At 33.7% G+C, this 26138-nt stretch overlaps 1 protein-coding gene across 1 annotated transcript in view; it reads right to left on the bottom strand.

Moving 5' to 3' along the window:
* The window catches only part of ELP4 (elongator acetyltransferase complex subunit 4), a 242755-nt gene that overhangs the window by 135274 nt on the left and 81343 nt on the right, over positions 1-26138 (bottom strand). Inside the window, exons 6-7 of the mRNA XM_044259021.1 lie at positions 17920-18004; positions 12975-13163 (exon numbers count right to left, since the gene is read on the bottom strand). Of these exons, the coding sequence (XP_044114956.1) occupies positions 12975-13163; positions 17920-18004 (274 nt within the window). The remainder of the gene's footprint in view (positions 1-12974; positions 13164-17919; positions 18005-26138) is intronic.

Here is a 26138-nt window from a genome sequence, read left to right as displayed (position 1 = left end):
TTTTCAAGAGACATTATAACAAGATGTTTTCTTCCTGCTTTCCTTCAGAAAATAAACTTTCCTTAGTATAAAGGAACATACTGGTGATGGTTTTCTTTAAAGAGATAGATGGAGGAAAATGTCCACAGATCAAATTGTTGGAAAACTTTGGTTAAATGATAAAAACTGAAAGACTATTAAATGACTAAATGCCAATGACAATAAGTCAAAATATGCTCTAGGCCACTTTCAAATGAGGAATCTATTTTGAATAAAATAAAGTTTAAATAGTTTATAAACTAATGTTCTGTAAGCAAATACATTAAATGTTGGCACTACTTAGAAGTATTCTAGAATGAGAAAATATTATTTAATATTTTATCATGAATAATGTCAGAGAAGTTTTCATCCCTGCATATTTAGTTAAGGAGAAATTTATTAGGTTGTTCTTTATATTTAAAAATTCCTTTAAAAAGTAGGATATGACAGTTTGAATAAATTAGCAATAATAAAAAGTAAATTTTCTTCCTGAAAGGGAAGCTCTGAGAAAGGCATAGAAAAATATCTCCCCCCCTATTTTAATCAAAATTCTAAGTTCTTTGATATTTATTTCCTTACAGTTTCAGGTAAAAGTGTTTTTGATCAATAAAAACAAATCAAGAACAGCCTGTCATAGATTGTGTAAATAAAATGCATTAGTTAGGAGAAATTTCCTTTCCTTTTACCTTACCAGTGCACTCATAATAAGGCATAAAGCTAATTTTTTTGGCATAAAACTTAATTTTTATTTCCAAAAAGAACAAATGTTATCAGTTATCATTTTCTTCAAGCACACAATTGTCACGAGGAACTAAAAATGAAATTAATTTAAAAGGCAGAAAAAGTTACATAATTTGGAGGTAGATGACAGATTTTACTATTAGTAAGCCAGTTCCCATTTATAAGAGCAAAAAAACCGATAGTTTCATATCTTGCTAGTTGTGGAAATCAAACAGTACCCTATTGTAACTGCTTCAAAGGTATCACTTTGCAAAAAATCTCATTAAAAAGTTTTGAACGGTGCACAAACATTTCTAACGGTAAATGGGAAGAAGCAGTAGAATGTTCAATGTACCTGAAACAGAACAACCTTTAAATTTGAAATTTATACTTAAGTTTTAAAAAGCTGAAGTAATATTCTCATACTTAAATAATACATAGTGAGAGCTTCAAGGTAGGGTTTAGTTATTTTTCTTAGATGTAACCTTCCCTCTTTTTTTTCCCCCCCCAATCCACGACAACCTTCATTCGACAACAGTTTTGAACAGTTGAGTTGTGAGAACGTGAGCAGCTGCTGTTATTATAACTAAAGGTCTGTCTACGGCTTGAGTCTGAGAGACCACATGTTCGGCTGTCCTCTCATCTTGCCATCCTCACCAATTAACTATTAACATGGAGGGCTGTACACATGCTCTGGGGGGCTCTTTAACAGGCTTCTTGGCGAGTGGAACAACTACACAGCAGGGATCTGGGAACTGGGTAATGCTGGAATATAGGGGAGCCGGCCGTAGTTCTGCTCTTTCTAAGGACACTTTACTCCATCGTCTAGCATGTGACAAAGTTTGTATTTAACTTGGCCATTTTCACATATTTTCAATACAATGTCTCTGAGCAGATGCCCAAACTATTTTCTAGAAAGAGACATATTAATATGAGTAATGTTACAACCTCACAGGGAAAATTGTTTAAGACAATACATTTATTAAGACACTCATAATATATTTGATGAATAATTTTAGTGTTTTCTTAACAGATATTTAGAATTTATTTTTACACATTTGTTTCAATGTATGCTTGTTATTTTTTACCTGTGCTGTTATGGAAATAAGTTTTAACCCAAAGAAAATTAAAAAAAGAAAATTCAAGTTCAAAGTTGTGAGGTTGAACACAAAATATTTCAAAGGCAAATTTAAAAATAATTCTTCTTCATTCTGCTTGCCAAAGTCTTATAACAATAAATTCAAGTCAGTTTTGAATCTATGTCATTATTTTCCCTATTTTAACTTTTCCTCCTCTTTGCAATTTCCTTAACTATGTGTTCCTTCCCTACAATGAAATTAAACATGGGAAGCATGCCAAAAGTATAATAAAGGGTAACTAATCATTACTGTACAAGTCTGACAGAATGCTAATAACTAAAGTAAGAACGCTGATTGGCTGTTTTACCAATTTAAGAGATATAGATATTTTATGTATTATTAATCTAGTGATATTTTACACAACATAATCAACTAAAGGTATCACAATTCTGTTACCCTATAGATGTTTAATTATATGACATTCCCAAAGATATGAAACTACACTTGTATTTCCTGCAGAAACCATTTTACTATCAAATTTCAAGCGCAAGCTTGCAAATACTTACATATACTTCTTTTCTGCCCCATTCACACTATCTTTTACATTGCTGAAAAACCTCCACAATGATTGGGACATTGTCTTATTTACTACTATCTCCCCTATATTCATTTCTATATCCCCACAAGTGCCAAGGCCTGCAATAAATATTTGTTAAGTGAATGAATAAGTTAAATTACCCTTGGACATTCAATCACCACTTAAATCCTGACTTAGAGTCTATAGTAATGGCACTGGTCATAGTGGAGAGGAAGCTGACATACGATGTTAAAAAGAGTCACGGGACAACATGGTGTGAGGTTACTATGACTTAGACCGCCACCCGACTTCAGGCATGCTTCCTGGTCTGTCTCAGGCCAAAGCTATGAGAAGACTGTCAGAGTCTTTCATGAAAAGAGAAAGCAAGCTGAGGATTTCTACTGCTTTGATGGACTTGTACACCCTATTTTTTTTGGTCACCTGATCTCTGTTCAAATTTTCAATTTTGGAAGTCTTTTTAAATAAGAATAGGGAAGGTAAAGATTGCTGACCTATACTAAGTGCCTGCTATGGGTCAGTAGTGCGTCAGCACGTAGCGTCGCTAATTCTCTGAACCTGGTCTTCTGCACCCCATTTTTATAGAGGAAGAAGCTGAGGCTGCCAAAGGTAAGACTTTACTAAAACCATCTGACTAATTGGGTCTATCTGTCTGGAAAAGCCTTGTGACCGGTCTGCTTCTTAATTCTGCCAGTATTTTAGTACTTCCACAGAGTAAGCTGCCTAGCATGGTAGTTAAGAGTATGGTAATTAGAGGCCACTGCTCTGGTCTAAATCCTACCCCTCTCTAGCTGTGTGACCTTGGGAAAGTCACTTCAAAAAAAGATTTTTTTTGGTCCCTTGTTTCCTTATCTGTAAAATGGAGACAATAATAGCATCAAACATATGGGCTTATTGTGAGGATAAAATGAGTTAATATTTGAAAAGAGTTGAGGATTGCAACTGGCCCAGAGAAATCAGTCAGTAAGATTTATTAAATAAACTCCCAGTCCCGTGGTTCTGTGTATTCATATGTCTTTGATTAGCATCATAAGCATACTGCTTATTCCCTTTCTTTAACCTAAACATTGTGATTTTGCTTACAGTCTTTAAGAGTCATTTAGAGTTTTGTCCCCTATTTACATCATGCTTGGTTTAAGCAAACTGTTAAATCTTATATTTTCTCCTAAGTACTTTGATATAAAAACAGGTATATGGTGAGATGCCATGCTTGAAGAGCAAAAGAATAATTTGTTTTTTTATTTATGTGATATTTTTTATTTATGTGATAGCCAGAAAAATTGCTGGGGGAAGAAACTATGGAAAATAGGAAAATTTTAGATGGATGAGTTTTTAAAAAAGATATTCTCTATTTTGAGGAAAATGTCTTAATTCTTACTCACATTACTTAACCTTGACTCATCACCAAGCCTGACCCTACACTTTCCTATTTCCATTTCAAAATAGTCTTTTTCCTGGTACTGTAAAAAACATAAATTTAAAATATATCTCTTCCAGTTATATAAAGTTTTAAATGTATCTATAAAATACCAAAATGCAAATATTGCATAATGTTAGGCCATCCAGTCCACCTTCTCATCTCAATCACTATTTAATTGGTGATATATATAGGATGACTTGAGGTAATCTGATAGTATGACTGCTGTCTCCTTATGCAGGAAAATCTGAAACATTTTCTTTTCCTTGTTCTTGGATTGATCCCTTTGGAATAAAGAAAATTACCTATATACATGTGTTTATTTCATAATTTTTTTTTTTTGCAATTACACATAAAGGAATATGCTTCCATCCCTTTTCCTCCCCTGACTGCAGTGAAACTTTTTACTTAATCTTTCACATGTACTAATTTGTCAAGGGTTTTACAATAATAGTTTTCTCTTTAAAAATACTGAAAATAGCAATGTTAGCCTAGAACTCTTCTTCCTAATGGAAAGTTGCTGCTGTCAGAGTTAGTAATTCAAGATGGATAAAGATGTAATGTGATAGAGAGGGAAGAGTAAGTTATAAAAGATCTGAGTTTGATATTAGCTTTAAAAATGTAATTAAATATGTGACTTTATCGAATCACTTAATTTCAGTTTAATCATGTTTGCAATTGGCATCATGCCTATCCTGCAAAGTTTTTGTTATGATTAGGGCTGCTAGCTGTGTAACCTAACAGTGAAGATGCTAGAGTTTGGAGTCAAGGAAAGACATGAGTTAGAACACTACTGGTCTTGCCACTTATTCACTACGTGACCTTGTAAAAATAGAGGTAAGGCTTGTGGTCAATATTCAAGGACATAATGCTTGTAGAGTGCTTGGCATGTGTTATGTGCCTAATAGTTTCAGCAATAGCATAGTTATAGTAGTAGTAAAAGTGGCAGTATTTTCACTGGTATCTGAAAAAGTTTCTTCCAAGTTTACTTATCATCACAATCATGAAGCTCATTAAAGCTAACCAAACTAATATTAAAGTATTAATTTTATAATGACTTAACATCATTAACAATGCAAACAATGTGAGTATGTGTACAATGTCTAAGATGATTAGAGAAAGGAATTTCCCTATGATGTTTGTGTGATTATAAAACTCACAATGTTAGGTTCCTGCATATTCTATAAAAAGCCCTTAAAGGAAAAATAGATTATCCTCTTATAAAATTATAAATAAATACTACTGGCCAAGGAGGCAAAAATTAATTTCTTATTTATGCCAAACTTTTCAGTCATAAGAATTGAAATATGCTGGTATATCCTGTATAAAACTAAGGTAACTAAGTGACATTTTAATAAGTTGTCCATTTGCAGAAAATATTGGGGTATGTTAGAAAAAAGATGCTACTAAAATCACATAATTTATAATAAGGATTCAAGAAGTTTCAACAATCAGATATTAGAAATAATTTCCTAAGTAAGAATCATTATTTCTTTAACATTTATTGAACATCTAGAAAAAGCTTAGTTGCTGTGCTAGGAACTTTTATGCTTTATTTCTTTAGTGATGTATTATTATCATAAACCTAAGCTGGCAATAAAAAAAATTATAAATATGTAGCCCTAACTTTCCAGAGACTACAAAGTATTAGATATATAAGATTATATGAAACCACATGTTTGTAGCAGACAATAATTACCTTGGTAAAGAGTCATACCTATAAAAAGAGAACTACTGAATGTAAAGTGTTTTGACATATAATTAGAATGTTAATAATAAGTAAAAAACTACTTGAGAATATGAATTAAAGTTGTGTAGAAAATTAAAATTGGAATATATTGATCTGTTAGATAAAACTACAAAACTTAGATAAAAACATAGGAAAAAACCTAGAGAGGGCAGAGATTTGTAAAATGGGAGTAGCAGGGGAGAGAAACTGTTAACCATTAAAAAAAATGATAAGTAAAACTTCATTAAGGTTAAAAACTTCAGCTCTTCTGAAGACACTGTTAATAGAAAAGGCCAAGTCATAGACTGGAATTAAATTATTGCAAAGATATACTTAAAATATTTAAGGAATTTTACTATTCAATGAGGAGATAAATAACCCAAACCAATGGACAAAAGACAGACAAAAGGAGACAGGCAAATAGCCAACAAATATATGATAAGAATGTGAACGTCATTAGTTACCAAGGAAATGCAAATTACCACAATGTCATACACTTCACGTGTACTACAATGGCTAAAATGTGAAAGGTCGAAAATAAAAAGGTTTGGAGGGATGTGAGTCCTAGAGAGATGAAAATACTCATGTATACAAGACTCATACATTAACATCCATAGCAGCTTTATTCACAATAGCATCCCTCTGGAAGGAGCTCATGCCCATCAGTAGTTGGAAGGATAAAGAAATTGTGGTGCATTTTTACATTCAAAAACTAATCAGCAATAAAAGTAAACTGTGCCACGTATAACACTAAAGATGATGCTGATATTAACCAATATGATTGTTAGACATTGTATAATGAACTGTGTAAAATATTTGGAAGATCTGTGTAACTCAGTGAATCAGCACCTTCCAAATGACGAAGGAATGAAATGTTGATATCTTCAATGGGTAAAAGACCCATTCAAAGCACAAGATAAACCAATGCCTTTTAGTGTAACATAATATGAAAAACTTCACTGATACCGTCTTTGATTCCACATTGTAATCAATGTTTATAATACTATTATTTTGTGAGTTTCAGTGTATATTGAAGAGGAATATCCACAATTATGTTAAAAGTTATTAAAAGTTCTCCTTTTTCCAACAATGTATCTGTATGAAGTCAGATTTTCTTTCCATTTTTCAATCAAAATAATATATCACAATGGATCGAATAAGGAATCCAATATTAGAACCTGCTGTTTTCTACTAAGGAAAAATGTAAAAACAACGTTATTCTTCTTGCTAAAATTTTTTGTTTTGTTTTGGAAAATCATTATTATTTACAATTGTTTAATCATTTTATTATTATTTTAACTGAATTCATAAAAATTTAAAAACTTCTGCTTCAGTTTCTATCATGGTAAGTATCAATAGATACAACCCAAATGAATAAAATTGTTGAGATTGTCCATTGTTCTTAAGAGTGTAAAGAGGTTCTGACATAAAAAAAGTTTGAGAATCACTGGACTAAAGTTCTGCTCCAGTATCTACATAGCTCTGCTGTCAGATTTACCAACTATTTTGTAACTTATCTTTTTTTTTTTTTTAAATCAGCAGCTTTACTGAAATAACAATTCACGCATTTAAAGTGTACAAGTCAGTGGTTTTTTTTAGTATTCACAGTTATGTGCAACCGTCACTCAAGGCATTTTTTTTCAAAGATTTTATTTATTTATTTGACAGAGAGAGACACAGCGAGAGAGGGAACACAAGCAGAAGGAGTGGGAGAGGGAGAAGCAGGCTTCCCACCAAGCAGGGAGCCCAATGTGGGGCTCAATCCCAGAACCCTGGGATCATGACCTGGGCTGAAGGCAGACACTTAACGACTGAGCTACCCTGGTGCCCCACCCAAGGCAATTTTACCACATTTTCTTCACCTTAAAAAAAACCCTCAAACCTTCAATCTTTTTACAAATCACCCCTTCACATACTCAAGGTCTCTGTGTCCCTACCTTCCAGGCTCTAGGTAACACTAATTTTTGGCTCTATAGATTTCCTTATTCAGGACCTTCACATTAATGAAATCATATATATATGTTCTTTTGTGATGGCTTCTTTTATTTGGCATAATCTTATTTTAAGGTTCATCTATTTTGCAGCAAATATTAGTACTTCGTTCCTTTTTATGGCCAAATAATATTTCATTATACGGATAAATCACATTTGTTTATCCAGGTGTCAGTTAATGGAGATTCAGGCTGTTTCCATCTTTTGGCTCTAATGAATAATAGTGCTATAAAACATTCATGCACAAGTTTCTATACGGACACATGGTCTCATTTCTCTTGGGGATATACTAATGAGTGGAATTGCTGGGTCATATGATAACTCTATGCTGAATCACTGAAAAGTGCAAGACTGTTTCCAAAGCAGCTATACCCTTTTACATTCCCACCAGCAGAGTATGGGGGTTTCAATTACTTCACCTTACCAACACTTACTGTTACTTAAGTTTTTATTCTACCCATCCTAGAGAGTGTGAAATAGAATCTCATTGTAATTTTGATTTGTATTTTTGATGATTCATAATGTTGGGCATCTTTCATGTGCTAACTGGTCATTCATCTATTTTCTTTCAAAATTGTATATTCAAATTCCATTCCCATTTTTTATTGAATTGTCCTTTTAGTATTGAGTTGAAAGCATTCTTTATGTGTTAGAGATACAAATCTCTATTCAGATATATGATTTGTAAATACTTTCACGTATCATAATGACTTCTTGATGGTGTCCTTTGAACATAAAAGTTTTTAATTTTGAGATGCATCACTGGCTCAACTGGTAGAGCATGCGACTCATCTCAGGGCTGAGTTCAAGCCCCACAATGGGCATGGAAGCTACTTTAAAGAAAAAAGTTTCTAAGTTTGATGAAGTCCCCTTTGTCAATTTTTTTTTTCATTGTTTGTATTTTTGGTGCCATATCCAAGAATTCTTTGCCAAATCTAAGGTTATTAAGATTTTTCCCTAAGTTTTTTTCTAAGAATTTTGTAATTTTGGCACTTACATTTAGGTCCTTGGTTAATTTGAATTAATTTTTGTACCTGCTGTACTGTGTGTACTGTGTGTAACTTCACTGTTTGGCTCACGCGGCCATCTAGTTGTCCCATCCCATTCGTTGAAAAAGATGATTCTTTTCTTGTTAAATGGTCTTGACACCCTTGTTGAAATCAGCTGACCATATGGATTTATTTCTGAACTCTCAATTCTATTCTGTTGACATATATACCTATTTTATGATAGCACTACACTGCCTTTTACCATTGCTTTTAGTAAATTTTGCAATTGAGAAATATGAGCCCTCTTATTTATTCCTTTTTAGGTTTATTTTGGTTATTCTAAGTCCTCTGAAATTGCATAGCCATTTTAGAATTAGCTTGCAAATTTCTCCAAAAAAATTCAGCTGGAATTCCGATAAGGACTGCATTGGATCTGTAGATGAGTTTAGAGACGATCATCATAATAATTTTGAACCTTCTGATCCATGAACCTGGGAAGTTTTCCATTCATTTAGATCATTAAAATTTTTTTTAACAATGTTTTGTAGTTTTCAGAGTATAAGTTTTACATTATCCTTGCTAAAATTATTCCTAAGTATTTTATTCTTTTTCATACTATTATGAATGCAAATGTTTCCTTAACTTCATTTTCAGTTTGTAACACAAGTTCTTAATGTTTACCTCCCCATTAGAAGGTAAAGTCCCTGAAAGGAACCAGTATCTCATTCATTTTAAAACTTCCACTAATATAAAGTGGGCTATAGCATTACTAGTTACTCAAAAACAGTAAAGAATAAATGAATGAATAAAGTAGGAAAACACAGCTTCAATAGATAAAATTTGTAAGAAATGCAGATTTTGGGTGCCTGGGTGGCTCAGTGGGTTAAGCCTCTGCCTTAGGCTCAGGTCATGATCTCAGGGTCTGGGCTCTCTGCTCAGTAGGGGGCCTGCTTCCCCTCTGCCTGCCTCTCTGCCTACTTGTGATCTCTCTCTCTCTCTATCAAATAAATAAATAAAATCTTAAAAAAAAAAAAAAGAAATGCAGATCTTTTTCCCCAATTTGTTGAGAGGAAAGTATTTGTATTTAAGAAATCTTGATGTAAAAGGCACCTGGCTGGCTCAGTTGGGACAGCATGCAACTCTTGATATCAATTTGGAATTGTGAATTTGAGCCCCATGTTGGGGGTAGTGTTTACTTAAAAAGAAAGAAGAAAGAAAGAAACTGTGATGTGAAAAGTCAAAATTTTTTTCTGATTAAGATCTTATTTTTATTTTTGCTATAAGTTTGTAATTATTAAAGAGGCTGCTAACTTGAAGAGAAAAAAGTTGCTATGGTAACCCTCAGAAAGCTCAAGAGCACAAGTCACTGACAACGTACGGAAGTATGGTATACTGTCAATTACACTCCCCTCTCCACTTGTGCTGGAAGGAATATGGTGCTACATCAGACTATCTTAAAATGTTTTAATAGTCACTTAAAATAGTGACTTTTTCTTAAAGGAAAATGTGAACCTTTTCCTGTACATTGAAGGAAAGCTCAAGGATTCACGTTTCACAAGCTTCATATAGTCCTTAAATAAAGACTCAGCTTTAACCCTCATATAGTATGTTTAGATACAACACCTTAAAATGGTATTTCTTTATCTCCTTACTGAACTCCAAATTTCACTTATATCTCATATTTCTGTTAACGTAGTTAAATGTAGGGTTTGCAGAGAACCATGAAATCTCACCAAGTACAGTCTTTGTTTCTGTGATTTGCTTGAACATGTATGTCATTTCGGTTCAGACCTCAGTTGCAAAACAGGGATAATGCTTTACTTGTCCAAAGACGAGAGCCTAGCACAGATGAGCTCCAAGTCATTTCTAGCTCTAAGATAAAAAAATAGGAGATTTACTAGCTTTGAATGAGTTCCAGAATAAAAATTTGTTACATATTCTAGTATGTGGTTCTAGAATCAATTTTCTGGGTTCAAAGCATGGTTTCTCAAGTACTGAACACTGACCTAGTTTCTTAATTTTTCTGCACCACAGTTTCCTTGTATGTAAAATGGAGATTATAAAAGTAGTTACATAAAATTTTATAAGAAGCATTAGATCCTGACTTTAGGTGTTTTATATTTGTTAACTGCTATCATTGTTATTACTATGACTTCCCAGAGAAGTAAAGGAAAACAAAACTCAAAACTATCTGCTCTAAGTGTCATTTCAAATCATAGTGGTTTTTTTAAATTATTTTTTATTATTAACATAGAATGTATCATTTGTTTCGGGGTAGAGGTCTGTGATTCGTCAGTCTTAAACAACACAAAGTGCACATCACAACACATATCCTCCCCCAGTGTCCATTACCTGACCACCCATCCTCCGCCCCCCTCTCCTCACAGTGTTTTAGTATGTGAGTTAGAAAAAATGATTTCAGGGATTTTGCTTATTTTGACTTTCACATTCCATTCACTGCAGCCAATTTTTAAATTATTTTTAATATTGTACATTATAGAAATATTTACAAAATAATACCATGAAAAAATATACGATATAATTCTAGTTTCTCTATTACCTGTACAATAAAAATAATGATGGAAATTGTCCCAAACTTGCTTCTTGAATACTCTTTAAAAAAAAAAACTTTTTGAAGGGGGCACCTGGGTGCCTCAGTGGGTTGAGTGTCCAACTGTTGATTTTGGCTCAGGTCATGGTCTCAGGGTCATGAGATTAAGCCCTGCATTAGACTCTATGCTGTGTGTGGAGCCTGCTTAGGATTCTCTCTCCCTCTTCCTCTGCACTTCACCCTCCACACCCCTCCCCCACTCTCTCTGTCAAGGGAAAAAAATAAAATAAAAAAAGATAAAATAAAAGTTTTTTAAAGTTTTGTTAATTTAAGTAATCTCTACACCCAATGTGGGGTTTGAACTCATGACCCTGAGAACAGAGAGTTGCATGCTCTTCTGACTGAGCCAGCCAGGTGCCCCAGCCTCTTGAACATTTTTTTTTTTTCTTTTAAATTTTTATTTATTTATTTATTTGACAGACAGAGATCACAAGTAGGCAGAGAGACAGTCAGAGAGAGGAGGAAGCAGGCTCCCTGCTGAGCAGAGAGCCTGATGTGGGGCTTGATCCCAGGACCCTGGGATCATGACCTGAGCCGAAGGCAGAGGCTTTAACCCTCTGAGCCACCCAGGCACCCCTCTCTTGAACCTTCTTAAGAAAAGGACTTTTTTGAGTCATTGAGGAAAATCTTGTAAAGATGCCTCTTTTTCTGTCTGGGGAGGACTGACCTCTTTTCCTGAAAGTATAGCTTCAGGAGATTTATACACAGTAACAGCAAGGGAAGAAAGGGACTTGTCCTATTCAGATCAACTTTTTTTCTTCCCTTTTTTTCCTTCAAAATTTGGAATGTAGAAAAAGATATATACCATAAAATTTACCATTTTAACCATTTTTAAGTATACGGTTCAGTGAAATTAAATATATTCATAATGTTGTGTTACCACCACCACTAACAATTTCTAGGCCAGTTTTCATTTTGCAAAACTGAAACTCTATACCTATTAAATAATAACTTGCCATGTCCTCTTCCCCTCCAGGTCCTGGCAACCACCATACTACCATCAGCTCTATGATTTTTTTTTTTTTAAAGATTTTTTATTTATTTATTTGAGAGAGAGAGACAGTGAGAGAGAGCATGAGCGAGGAGAAGGTCAGAGAGCGAAGCAGACTCCCCATGGAGCTGGGAGCCTGATGTGGGACTCGATCCCGGGACTCCAGGATCACGCCCTGAGCCGAAGGCAGTCGTCCAACCAACTGAGCCACCCAGGCGTCCCAGCTCTATGATTTTTTAATACCTTAAGTACCTCATGTAAATGGAATCACAGTATTTGTCTTTTTGTGACTGACTTACTTCACTTAGGATAATGTCCTCAAGATTCATCAGTGTTGCTGCATATGTCAGAATTTCCTTCCTTTTCAAGGTTGAATAATATTTCATTGCAATATAGGCCACATCTTGCTTATCTATTCATCTGCTAATGGATTTTCAGAATGCTTCCACACTTTAGCTATTATAAATAATGCTAAGAACACAGGTGTACAAATATTTCTTCAAGACATATGTTTAGATCAGCTTTATGATTAATGAAGATACCAGTAAAAATCAACCTCATGTCACAATAATATTACATGTTTATAAGAAATCAAAGAAAAAAATAATAACACTATTAATGATGGACTTACATATACTCACTGTATATTAAAACCAAAAATACACAACAATTTAACAATCTAAAGTAAAAGACATTTTTTTTGGCATTTCTGAAATCTGTCTTACTTAAATGGCAAATGAAAATAACTTAGACTCAGACTCATAAAGCATGTATATATCGCTCTTCCTTATGTCACACTAGTTAGGGAAAAGAACTTTGGGAAAGACTCATACCTGGATAAGATGTGTTGGCATTGTGATGATACAGGCCGAAAGAGAAGTTCGTAGAAGACCACGGAGAACATACAGGAACTTCGTAAGGCTGTGGCTGTTGTCACAGTTTTCTGTACAGCAAATGTCATCTCCCCACAAAGGTGAACCAAGATTCTGGATTCCTATTCTTAAAATGTTTTTCTGTTTTTTCTAAAGGAAAGTGGGAGAGAGGTAAACACATTAAGTTTTGTTAAACAGTAGGCTACCTCTTTCACTTCTCTTTGCCAGTTTTTAAATTTATAAAAGATTAAGGAGGTAAAGTCAGTAGAGGTGGTAAAATGTGTAGTTAGTGTAAGGTCAGATAAAGGAAATCTTCACTATTACAAGACTGCAAAAGCACAATTGACTTTTTTTTCTTACTTTTGTAAAAATTGAAGAGTATCAAAAGCCTCAATCTTCTACATTTTAACAGTGACTACTCTAAGGACTGTTTGAGGCGTCTGAAAAAATATATAAAAAATCAGTTAGCAATAAAGAACACCTGAAGGCTTACAAACCATTCTTAGTATTACAAAATTCTACAAGCCTTTCAATAAACTATAATTTGCTCAATATTTCTCATTTAAAATGCTACTGTGTCCAATGTCTGATACTTTGAAAGAAGTTTAAAAATATGTGTTTTGGTTTTACACTCTCTCTATATAAGCCTTTACTTATTCTTCTTGAGGTTATTTTTACCAAATAATTTAAATTTAATCCTTTCCATAAAATTGAACAAGTGAACATCTAGAAGTCAAGACTACTGATATAGTGACTAATATTTCCTGGAAAAAAGAACATTTAAAAACCATTAAATAAAACCTAGGATGATTATCAATAAGTGTTTGCCAGAGATGTATTTATAACAGATTTTACTGTTTGTGTTATTCTAACTGAACAAATGTTTTATAAATGCTTTCCTTAGCAAGCCGGCAAAATTTCTGGGCAAAGGAGGAGACAATAGCAAAACCTGGTGCATGGAAGTAATTTAGAAATTATTATTACAATTCTCATTGGGAAAGTTAAGTTTTCTCTCTTAAAGCAGAAATTTGGAACATGTGCCACTTTTGAGTGTGATTTCTGCTGAAGCCAGATCCTATAATATATCACATGTTATTGCTATAATAAAACTAATAAAATTTATTTAACTAATATAATTTATTAACCACCCACTAGCTCCCTGATATTACAGATGAAAGTTGAATTTGTGTTATTTTTGAGAATTTATCAATAAAGGAAAGTAGGGAAAATGTTAGAAGAGGAAAAACAAAAAGGGACAATAATTAGTAAAATGGGTAAGACAGATATTCAGTGTCTAGACTGTGTAATTAAGAAGATGCAGTTCTAGGCAAGACCCATACACTACATAGGCATTCATTTTCTCATCTCTACAATAAAAAGGACAGAATAGAACATTGTTCTATGAGCCTGTACAATTCTTCAAATCTATAAAGGGACACAATGGGTTGGATACAGCTATTAAAATGAGATTAAAGAAAAATGAATTTAGTTTAAGCACATTTAAAAAAACCTTCCTGACTGCAAGAACCTGGAACACAATGATACTATCAAAGTAGCCAGTCCAATTTTCTTTTCTGGTCATATTAAGTTTATGATAGGCAGTCACCTTAAGATATATGTTATGATCCTTGGCAGTCCATAAAAATTGTTTTCTTTTTTAATTTCTGCATTACTTGAATGAAACAAAATAATAATATGTACCAGGGCTTGTGTTAGAAGTTTAAATAAGTTTTGGATGAATTCATGTAAAATAACTGTGAACTGACAGGTTGTCCCTTACATTGTATTACTTAGAAACTCAGAATTTAAGTAAAGTTTAAGTAAAATAGATTACATTTTATTTTGTCATTCCTAAACTTGTTTTCTCATGTATCTTAATTAGATTCTCAACAGAAAGAGCAATCTGGAAAAAGGGAGAGAGAAACCTTTCCTCAAAATCTAGGTATTAGAACAAAATCTGAAGGCAGAAGGAGAGCAACATTATATCGTTTTCCCTGACAACATTTCAGAAACTGAGGGTCAGCTGTATATTTTAACCCAGTTACTATTACCAACTATTGTATCAAAGAGCATCTGCTAAAAGTTTGTAACAAAAATGCTGTTAGGTGCAGAAGCAGGAGAACTACAGAGGTTTAGCAACCTTGACAGATACATTGATATACCTGAAAAATAATGAAAATATTAAGCCAAAGAATGAATAATGAGATATTTAAGTGGGGTAGGTACTCAGCACACCAGAGTATAATTGAGCATAATACTTCAACATAGGGAATACATTTATATTTTTTAAAAAAATGACAGTAATTGCAAAAAAAAAAAAAAAAAAAGCTGAATTATAAATTTCCCGAGTCGTTTTTGTTATAATTCCTTTGCTATGACATATAATAATGGGGGCACATCGTAGGGCATAACAAAATTTAAAAAATAAACTTTTGTGTTAAGCTGAACAATAAATACTTAAATTTATTCCTATGAGAACATGCAAAATATTTAATCTCGTATTCTAAGGAAAATCAATGTTCATTACTATTACATAGCTCTTAGATATTTAGTTATATTCATAACTTAAATGAAATTATGGCAGCGATTTGTAAATGTCTCCATTCCAAATATCCTTACAGATGAGCTACACTACTTTACTTACTACCAAGGTAATAATGTAATAGTATATAATACTCAGTTCCTAATAGCCTACTTCAAGTAAACTAAATTAGGTTATTTGAAAATATAAGTTTTTTTAGAAATGTAGTGATAGAGGAAATAAAAAAATTTCCTTTTAAAAAGAAGAGTTTGGGGCACCTGGGTGGCTCAGTTGGTTAAGCGTCTGCCTTCAGCTCAGGTTAAGATCCCAAGGTCCTGGGACTGAGCCCCACATCAGGCTCCCAGCTCAGCAGGGAGTCAAGGCTTCTCCTTCTCCGTCTGCCACTCCCCATGCTTGTGCTCTCTCTTTCTCTTTCCCGAATGAATAAATGAAAACACTTTTTTTTTTTAAAAGGAGGATTTATTTCAGTATCAGAACATTATTTTGACTCAGGAATAATATTTTTTGAAGTAGTGTTTCATAGATGCATTTTTGTGGCTTCTTGAACTCATCTAAAGTTTCTGAGACAGATGTATACATAAGGTAATTTGGCAAATGATACATTCCATAATATAACAATACGGAAATTTATTAACATAAAAACAACATAAAATTTATGCTTTTGCATGTTATAAATTTTTTCACCATTCTTGGTATTCACCATATAAATATCTACATCCCTCTGTTTAATCTTTATGAAAGTCAATAGTTGTAGAACCTCTGGTTCAGAGAGACAAACCAGTTCAATTTGTTGTTTATCAACTTTCATGAAATAAAAATTGTGTTGAAATTGTATTGAAAATTGTGTTGTTTTTCATATTCAAATAAATGACTAGGAAAATAAACACTTCATTCCATTCTAATAATAGCTTACTGATCAAGGGTCCTTTGGATGGATGTGTGCAGATGTGTGTACACATGTGTATATACATATATATGCAAGTATGTATATATCTTTTTGCTATTGGCTTTGCTTTTTTGCACTTTATAAAATTTCTTGCTCTTAGAAGATGTATCATCATTCTGCAAGAACACCAGCTCTGCACACTGTATCATAGGAACTGCTATGACATGCCTGTTTCCATAGCAACCACAGCCAGTGGAGAGAGGTGTCTGTCAGGGACCAATTTACCTCTCCAGACGGGTAATGCTACTAAAGGGATGACACAGTGCCCATAAATCTTAGCTAGAACCAAAAATGGAGCAACAATGAGCAAAATAAAATTGTAATAAAAACTGAGCCCACAAAACTGTAACATACATGAAGAGTTATCTACAAATAAATGTGTATGCTTCACCACACACATAAGTATTTTCAACTTGCTATTAAACTGATGATCAGCTATGGTGAGTGCTGTGAAATTTCTAGGCCTGATGATTGACAGAACTGTACCCCTGGGGCAAATAATACACTATATGTTAATAAAAATAATTTTTTAAAAAACCTGATGATGAAAACAAATTTAAAAATTACCTTGCTGTGGAAAAAAATTAAATACAGCAGTAAAGTTTATAGGAATACTTAAAATTTATGGATTAGGAGAAAATGCAGTTGATAATGCAAAAACAAAAGACTTCTGGATTCCTTGCTTTCTTCAGTAAAAATAATGGTGCTCTGGAAATACTTCTGCTAAAATAATAATAATGAACTGAAAATCTTTAGCAGCTATAGCAATTAAAATCACTGAGAAAGATTTCTGAAAGGCATGATATCTAGAAACAAAATTTCTCTCATTTTGTTTAAGTTAAACTAACCGGAACATCTTTAATAGTAGGAACTTGGAATCTTTAACAGAGGGAATTTAAAAACTTCCATTTTAAAAAATAGAGCTACAGAGAAATAATTAAGTTATAAAATATTTTAAAATAGCAAACAAAATCACTTTTTATTCAATGAGACAACTCAAAGCATGATGTTATAAGAAATAAGATCTTAACTAATTTTTACTCATAAGGGAATTCAGTTAAGGACTAAATGACAAATATAAAAAATTTAGATAAGAAAGTACAAGTCCTGCAGATTTAGGAGTAATTTTAACATGTGGTTATTTATTAATTCCAGGTGCTACAAATATGTACTTCAGATAATTTATGTTGACAATGTATGTATACATCTTTTGTGCATACACTGAGAACTTAGCTAAAACTTTAAATACACATTAACAATCAAACTAAGGCTGCCTGTGCACTGCTTATGGACATCTTCTGTGCTTGGAAACAGCTTGCTCACTGTTGATTATTCTAAAACCTTCTGGGTTTACCTCTAAAGAGTTTAAAAGCAACATTATACACATGATTACAAAATGTTTTGAAGGTACTCAATACCTGGGGATTGGATCCATCAAATCCTTCCTCATATATGACGTTCTGGATAAATTGAAGCAGCTTCCTGTAGCCACCGGTCAAAGAACTGTTGGTAAGAAGTGGTTCAAACACATAAATGGGTTAATTACAAGGGAAATTCAAAATCTAACCCAAAATATTAAGGAAGTAATTAAAATTCATGAAATTACTTAAATATAATATAAAATGAACCAAAATAGTAAAAATAATTTAAAAATATAGTCAATAGACCCTGGGAATAAGTTAAAATGCCTTATGTTAACTGGCACAGCATTCTTGACATAATGGGAAGATAAAAATCTGTGGAGACTGAGATGGCTTAATTATGTCAAGCTTAGTTACCTCCAAGAAAATTAATGATTTAATGAAGCAACCTAAAAGATGAAGCCACTATAGCTTTTCAGGAGTAATCATAGATAATTACCACATAGTTAATGAAGTGCTATGCCAAGTACACCTGAATCAATATCTCGATCACCTAAGCTCATTTGCCAGGAAAGTCTTAATTTTCTTAGAACAAACTGCTAAAATAATAGTAATTAACAATTTGATCTTTTAAGGCCTATGAAGACAAGCGAGTATAATTTCCACTTTGTTTTTAAAACAAAAATAATAAAGTAAATGTATGAATGCAAGAAAATAAATTATCTCTCACATGAATTTTAGTAATAATGTTCCTATTTTAAAATATTTTACAAAAATGGGGAGACTGCCAGGCTCAGTTGGTACAGCATGAGACTTATGATCTTGGGCTCACGAGTTCAAGCCTCACGTTAGGTGGAGAGCTTACTTAAAAATGTTTTTACAAATGTTATGAAACACCTCAAAAAAAATTAGTAACTGTGAAGAACAACTGGTTTAATACTGACTGAATTTAATATTCTTGATAATGCACAACATGTGTGCTATGTATTGTCATGATAATGGAGTTCTGGAGCGTGGCTGTTTTATAGACATTTAAGTGACAAATGCTGTATAAGCGGTGGGTGTCCTTAAACATACAGAAGTGTTTGTCTCGTGTGATCCTAAGTAAGGCAATCACATATGCAGAATCAGTGCCCTAAAGAAAAATGAAATATAATTTGAAGCACACATGCAACACTGAAGAACCTAACAAGTTAGGGAAAGCAGCTGACTACTTAGTGTGCAAAATCAGTGGTAGGCTACTCAGCCTGTTGCCCTTTTTTGTAAATATTTTATTGAACAGCCAGAGCTAGCCCCAAAGCACCTAACAAAAACAAAATAGAAAACCAAGAGAAAGGAATACTGTTTTGTGCAAAATAAATATGACTCCAACTGGAGGCTTTGCCAGTATGGTTATTTCACATATAGTTATTTCTCCATTTTCAATGAGAGACTGGATTATATGGACACATTTTTCCAGTTTAGTGAGTGAAGAAATGTGTCCATTAAAAATGATATTCCATAATGGTACTGATGTGACTCTTTCATAAGTATATGAATATATAAATATATATAAATACATATGAATAGATAAGTAACATATTTGTCCTGGCTAGCTCAACTTTCAGAAGACAGTGCTGCTGTTTGAAGGCAGCATGTTCAATTCCTATCCGGGTCAATTAGATGTGCACAAGGGGTAAATCTGCTCCAAGACCCCAGATTATGAAGTGAATTTCAGGCAACCATTTGACAAATGTCAATACTGGTTAAAGGAGGGTGGATCAAGAATATAACCAGTTCATTCTAATCCACCAACAGCCAATCTACTCAAGACATTGTTTCACATATAACAACGTTTCTTAAGCATTTTTTCTTCTTCCCCAAATTGTTCAATAATAAAATTTGCCTTAAGTGCTTGGTAGTAAATTTGCTGTCTGAGGTACATTACTAGACAACACCTACACAAATTAAACCTTAGTTTTATGTTGCTACTACTCAACCAGAACAATTGGTTATTTCTTTTTTATTCTCCCAGTCTGTTAAAGTAACTATAGTAGAGCTAAGGCTCTCTTCAAAGGTGGTAGAGAGGTTTGATATGGGAACAAAAATAAAGACATACAGTCAAAACACCTTAATCTCTTTCTTTATTTAACACTGACATAAAACAATCCAGTCACCAGCAATGTTTAGAACTTTACAAATAATAAACTTCCCCAAACTAACTAGGACAATAAACACTTTGATAACAAAGTTAAATGGGAAAAAATCAATATATTTAGGTATATAAATTGATAATATTCATTTATGATACACGGAATTACAGCATTTAAAACTGAACTAGTTTATATAGTATTGATATTAAACTATTACTAAGTATTGTTAATCTCTATGAGATACAGCTCCTGCCAGCAATACATATAAAAATCTCTTTTTACTGAAAAAAAAATATCTTCTATTGTCATCTAAAATTTTTAAAAAATTAAACTCCTTTAATTTTGAGGCTGTTGTCTTTTTTTGTACCTGTTCAGCAGTATAGTAACTTATAAATCAGGGGGTGGCAGAAGAAACTCTAGTTACAAATATGACCCTGTCCTCCTTATTAGTGTTTCCAAGCAATTAACAAAGGTTAGGTTATCAAAGTATTTAAAACATGTCCTAAAGCAGCACATTTCAAATCCTGTATACTATTTTACTTTGATTTTCTTAATTTTCAACAACTTTTATAGTAAAAAAAAAAAAAAAAAAGAATTTGTGATTCCACAATTTGTCTTTAAAACTACAAAAGTATGAAGAATATAAAAACAATTATTAGAACTTTAATTTTTACCTTTAAAATATCATTTAAAATTGTTTTTGGTCGGGGTGCCTGGGTGGCTCAGTGGGTTAAGCCGCTGCCTTCGGCTCAGGTCATGATCTCAGGGTCCTGGGATCGAGTCCCGCATCGGGCTCTCTGCTCAGGGAGCCTGCTTCCCTCTCTCTCTCTCTCTCTCTGCCTGCCTCTCCATCTACTTGTGATTTCTCTCTGTCAAATAAATAAATAAAATCTTTAAAAAAAATTGTTTTTGGTCAAAAAAATTGTTCCATTTACTATCAGACGATATTACTATATCGTCTGATAGTAAATTTCTTTATATTAATATTAAATACGGGTAAGAGTTGTCCAATGACATGAAATGTAAAGCTATACATATATTATTATTATTATTATTATTATTTTTTTTTTTTTTTTTTAAGTAGGCTCCACAACCAACGTGAAGCCCAGTGCACGCTTGGACTCACGGCCCTGAGATCAAGATTTGAGCTGAGATCAAGAGTAAGATGCTTAACTGACTGAACTACCCAGGTACCCCTAAATTTATATTCTGATGACCAAGTTCAACATTTTAAAAAAACTGACAGAAAGAAATGAGACTTTTGTACCTATCAGTATCTCCCCTCACCCAATTTTAAGCAGGACGTCTGACAGACATTTACAACAGTTAACTTCAATTTCTACTGACAAATGGCATTTTGGTTTTTTTGTGAAAAGTGATTTTGTCATTCTCATTAAGAAGGTTTAAAAAAGGGGGGGGGCACCTGGGTGACTTAGTCCATTGGGCTTTGGACTCTTGATTATGGCACAGGTCATGATCTCAGGGGTCAAGGGATCCAACCCCATGTTGGGCTCCATGCCCAGTGCAGAGTCTGCTTGTCCCCCTCTCTTTGCTCCTCTCTACGCTCGTGCTCTTTCTCTCTCAAATAAATAAATAAATCTTAAAAAAAAAAAGAGATTTTAAAAATTTGCTATAGTATATCTAGATGTAGATATAGATGCAGTATATCTAGAAAAGAAATCAAGCAAATAATAAATACCACTTGATGAACTTGTAGTTTCTCAAACAATGATCAAAGGAATACTTAAAAGTCTCAATGCGATCAAAGAATATATGTAAATGTAACAACAACAAAAAAGCTTGAGTAACAAAAGACGAGATTTTATTTGTGAAAATATAAACTACAAAAGCAAAAATACATATATATGAAATAACTAGTTGATAAGGGAAATGTTTTCTTGTAAATAATAAACTCGGGTATTTTTTGTAACAAAACTACTTGATTTTATCTACTGGCAAACTGTCTAACACAGTAAATACTCAGGAAATGTTTTGAATCTCTGTCACATTTGATCATTACAACAGCCTTGTGAGGTAGTCATTAGCTCTATTTCATGGTAGGGAAAATTAAGACCCTTTTGGAGACTTAAGCGATTCGTTCAAAGCTGTACGACAATTAAGTGACAGGCACCTAAAAAGTTTTCTAAGCCTCAGAGTGAGATCCAGATTCAATGAAGTCTGTGGGTTCAAATACACTAATGTGGCTGTGATGAGGTTTGAATATGACTCCATTTAACACAAAGTATCCAGGTGTATAGTTTTAGGAAGAGATTTTTCTTTTAGTCCCACCTATGAAACCTTCACAATAGGCCTCACTTGTATTAACTTGGTACATGACATATAAAGACAATTCAAGATGGAAATAATGTAGGTTTACAATATATAAACGATACCAGCGAAACACAGTGGGAAGTACACTCAAGACCTGGGCTCCTGGTCTATCTGTATCAGCAACTAGAGCTAAACGTGATAATGAGGCAAAGTACTTAACTTTTCTGGTCTGGGGCTCAAAATTTTCTCAGGTGACAGAGTTGCACTAATAATCTCTCTTGTCCTTTCTGACTTAAAATTACATAGTTCAAGAATGATTTTTCTTTTTAAGACCGATTTCTCTCATTAAAATGATTAATTGCTGGGTTTTTGAAAATAAGAACTTCTGGTGCATTTTAATATTGATATTACTACTTGATAGAAATACTTCGGAAGAAAAACTGTTATCACACCCAATTAGGATTAATTTAAAGTGATGATGAAGCATTTTTGATATTATTATGTAAATCATTGAGAAAATATGATTTGTATTACCAAAATTCTATTTACACATATATTTCAAGTATCCATTTATGACAAATAGTGAGATATACTTGTAGGGGAGTAGGCACAATATTAAATGTCTCGACTAATTGTGTAAAATAGTTTGCCTAGCTAAAGTTATATTAGCATATAATTTGCATGTGACTATAAAGACTGTGAAGTCTATTCACAAGTAATTTTCAAGTTAAAAATTCCATTACTATTACCCTGAAGGCTGTCACAGATTTTTCTTTTCTGACGCTTTTCACCTAATAACACTGAGTTTGATTCTCTTCACCATAAATACTCAACTAAGAGTAGAACATACAGAGACTAGGAATGCAAGGAGAACAATGACCAGCACAGACCTGAGTCGCAGTTGGAAAATACTAAGAACGTGCATTCAATGTCTGACGGAGATACTACTGAAAGAGGTCACGGACTTTCACGAAAAAGAATTCAGTTCTACATTACTCTGATTTTTTTTACGTACTGATGTAAAGAAGTTATTAGATTATGTCTCCTACTACCCATTACTGTTGTCATCTAGCCAACACTGGGCCATTAACTGTCTTTCAAACATCCTGGCCTTTCAGTTTCTTGACCACCTCTCCTTCAATGATCTTATTTCCATCCTACCTGTGGTGCTCCCTCTCACGATCATACCTTAGACCTTGCCATTATCAATAACTGTTATCCCTATGTGATCTCCATTCACACCCACAACTGCCACTTCCTATCTCCACCCAGAGCCCATAGGGAATCATTTGACTACACTGAGATCTCCAAACCATTGCCTACCACTTCACTCGCTCCCTTTGATACACTCTTTCAACTATTTAGCCACATTTATCCATGACCAATTCTTGTATCTCCTTCCTTGCTCTTCTCTTGCCTTGTCTCACCTGCTCAGCAAAACTATTCTGGCTAAATTAAACTCTCTGTCCACTCCACATTTGCCTCAGTACAGCTAAAAGTGGTAGGAGAAATGGCCCCATCCCAGTGGACTGGTCTCAGTGTAAAATCATGACCTCAAACTTCAATAGGCCCTTAAGACAGCCTGGCAATCCCGCTATACACAGTCTCACCCTTCTTGATGATTTTCATACTTTCTCTTTTTATATACAAACCCTTAATATCCCTACCCATCTTTATTCTTAGCTTATAACCTTTCACTGAGAAAACAAACAACTAGCAGAGACATCTATTACTACATTTACCTATCAGCATCTTTACCAACATAAATACCCTCTCCTCCTAATTACCACAGTTGAACTATTTATGAAACTTTTTTTTTTTTTAAAGCAAGTTCTATGTGGGGCTTCTAATGTGGGGCTTGAACTCATGACCGAGATCAAGAGTCAAACGCTCTACTAATTGAGCCAGCCAGGTGAACTGGTGAACTATTTATTTATTTAAAGATTTTATTATTTATTTGAGATAGACAGCACAAGTAGGCAGAGCACAGGCACAGGGAGAGGGAGAAGCAGGCTCTCCGCTGAGCAGGAAGCCCGATGTGGGGCTCGATCCCAGGACCCTGGGATCATGATCTGAGCCAAAGGCAGCCACTTAACTGACTGAGCCACCCAGGAGCCTCTAGGTGAACTAGCTAAACACCAATACTAACCCAGTATCTGTACTTGCTCCCAGACCTCATCCTATAGGATGTCACTCTAGCAATTCTTCCATTTCTCTCTCATATTAACTTTCCCTTTCTAATGGATACATTCTAAAGTATATAAACATACTCTTATGTCTTCCTTTTTTTTTTAAATAAACACAAGTATATCTCTTCCTTTTTTTTTTTAATATCTCTTCCTTTTAAGAAAATAAAAACATTTCCTGTCTCACTTCCTCTGCCAACTACTACTCTATTTTTCTGCATCAGAACTCCTTGAATTTTCTAATATTTGGTGTCTCCAATTCCTTCCCTCACATTTTCATTTAAAACCATTCCACACCAACATCATTTCATTAAAACTGTTATTATGGTCACCAGTGACCTCCACTGGCTAAAATCAATGGATCCTTTAATTTTTGTTAAAAGAATTTTATTGAGATATAATTTATATACCATTCAATTCACCCACTGGAAGTGTACAAATTGTGGGCACCTGGGTGGCTGACTCTGTTGGGTGTCTAACTCTTGATTTCGACTTAGGTCATGATCTCAGGATTGTGGGTTTGGGCCTGGCATCGAGCTCTGTACTCAGCAGAGAGTCTGTTTCTCTCCCTTTCCACTTCTCCCATCATGTGTGTGCTAAAATATATAACTAAATCTTTTTTTTAAAAGTGTACAATTCGGGGCGCCTGGGTGGCTCAGTGGGTTAAAGCCTCTGCCTTTGGCTCAAGTCATGGTCCCAGGGTCCTAGGATTGAGCCCCGCATTGGACTCTCTGCTCAGCAGGGAGCCTGCTTCCTCCTCTCTCTCTCTCTGCCTCTCTGCTTACTTGTGATCTCTATCTGTCAAATAAATAAGTAAAATCTTAAAAAAAAAAAAGTGTACAATTCAATGGCTTTAGTATATTCACAGAGTTAGGTTAACTATTACCACAATCAATTTTAGAATAGTTTTCATCCCTTCAGGAGGGAGTGCCATACTCATTAGTATCACCCTCCTGAACTTTCCCATGCCCCCAGCCTGAAAGAACCACTAATCTACTTTGTCTCTATATATTTGCTTATTATAGTCATTTCATGTAAGTGAAATCATATATAATTTGTCTGTTGTTATTGGTTTCTCTCACCATAATGTCTTAAGAATTCATCTATGTTGTAGCAATGTAACAATATCTCACTCCTTTTTATGGCTGAATAATATTCCAGATATGGATATATCACATTTGTTTAACCATTCATCAGTTGATGAATATTTGGGTTGCTTCTACTTCTGGCCCATTATAAATAATGCTGCTATAAACAATTCATGTACAGAGTTTTGTGTAGACATGTGCACAACACTGAGAAATAAAAAAAATTTCTCTTGGCCAGATACCTAGGAGTGGGATTGCTGGATCAAATAATAACTCCATGATTAACCTCTGGGGGAAAATGCCAGACTGTTTTCCAAAGCAACTGTTTTTTACATTCTTGCTGGTAGTATATGAATGTTCTGATTTCTCTGCATCCTTGCTAACACTTACTATCTGAATTTTTGATTCTAGCCATCACAGAAGGTGTGAAGTGGTATCTTATTGTGTTGTTGTTTTATTTGCTTGTTTTGGCCTGGTATATATATTTTTGTCTTTTACTTTATATGTTTTCTTGTCTATATATTTGGATTTATTTTTTGTAAATAGAACATAGTGAAATTTTTAAAAGACTTTATTATTTATTTATTTATTTATTTGAG

This window comes from Neovison vison, chromosome 7, assembly GCF_020171115.1.
Source record: "Neovison vison isolate M4711 chromosome 7, ASM_NN_V1, whole genome shotgun sequence".
Classification (NCBI taxonomy): domain Eukaryota; kingdom Metazoa; phylum Chordata; class Mammalia; order Carnivora; family Mustelidae; genus Neogale; species Neogale vison.
This window is presented reverse-complemented; position numbering and strand designations above follow the sequence as displayed.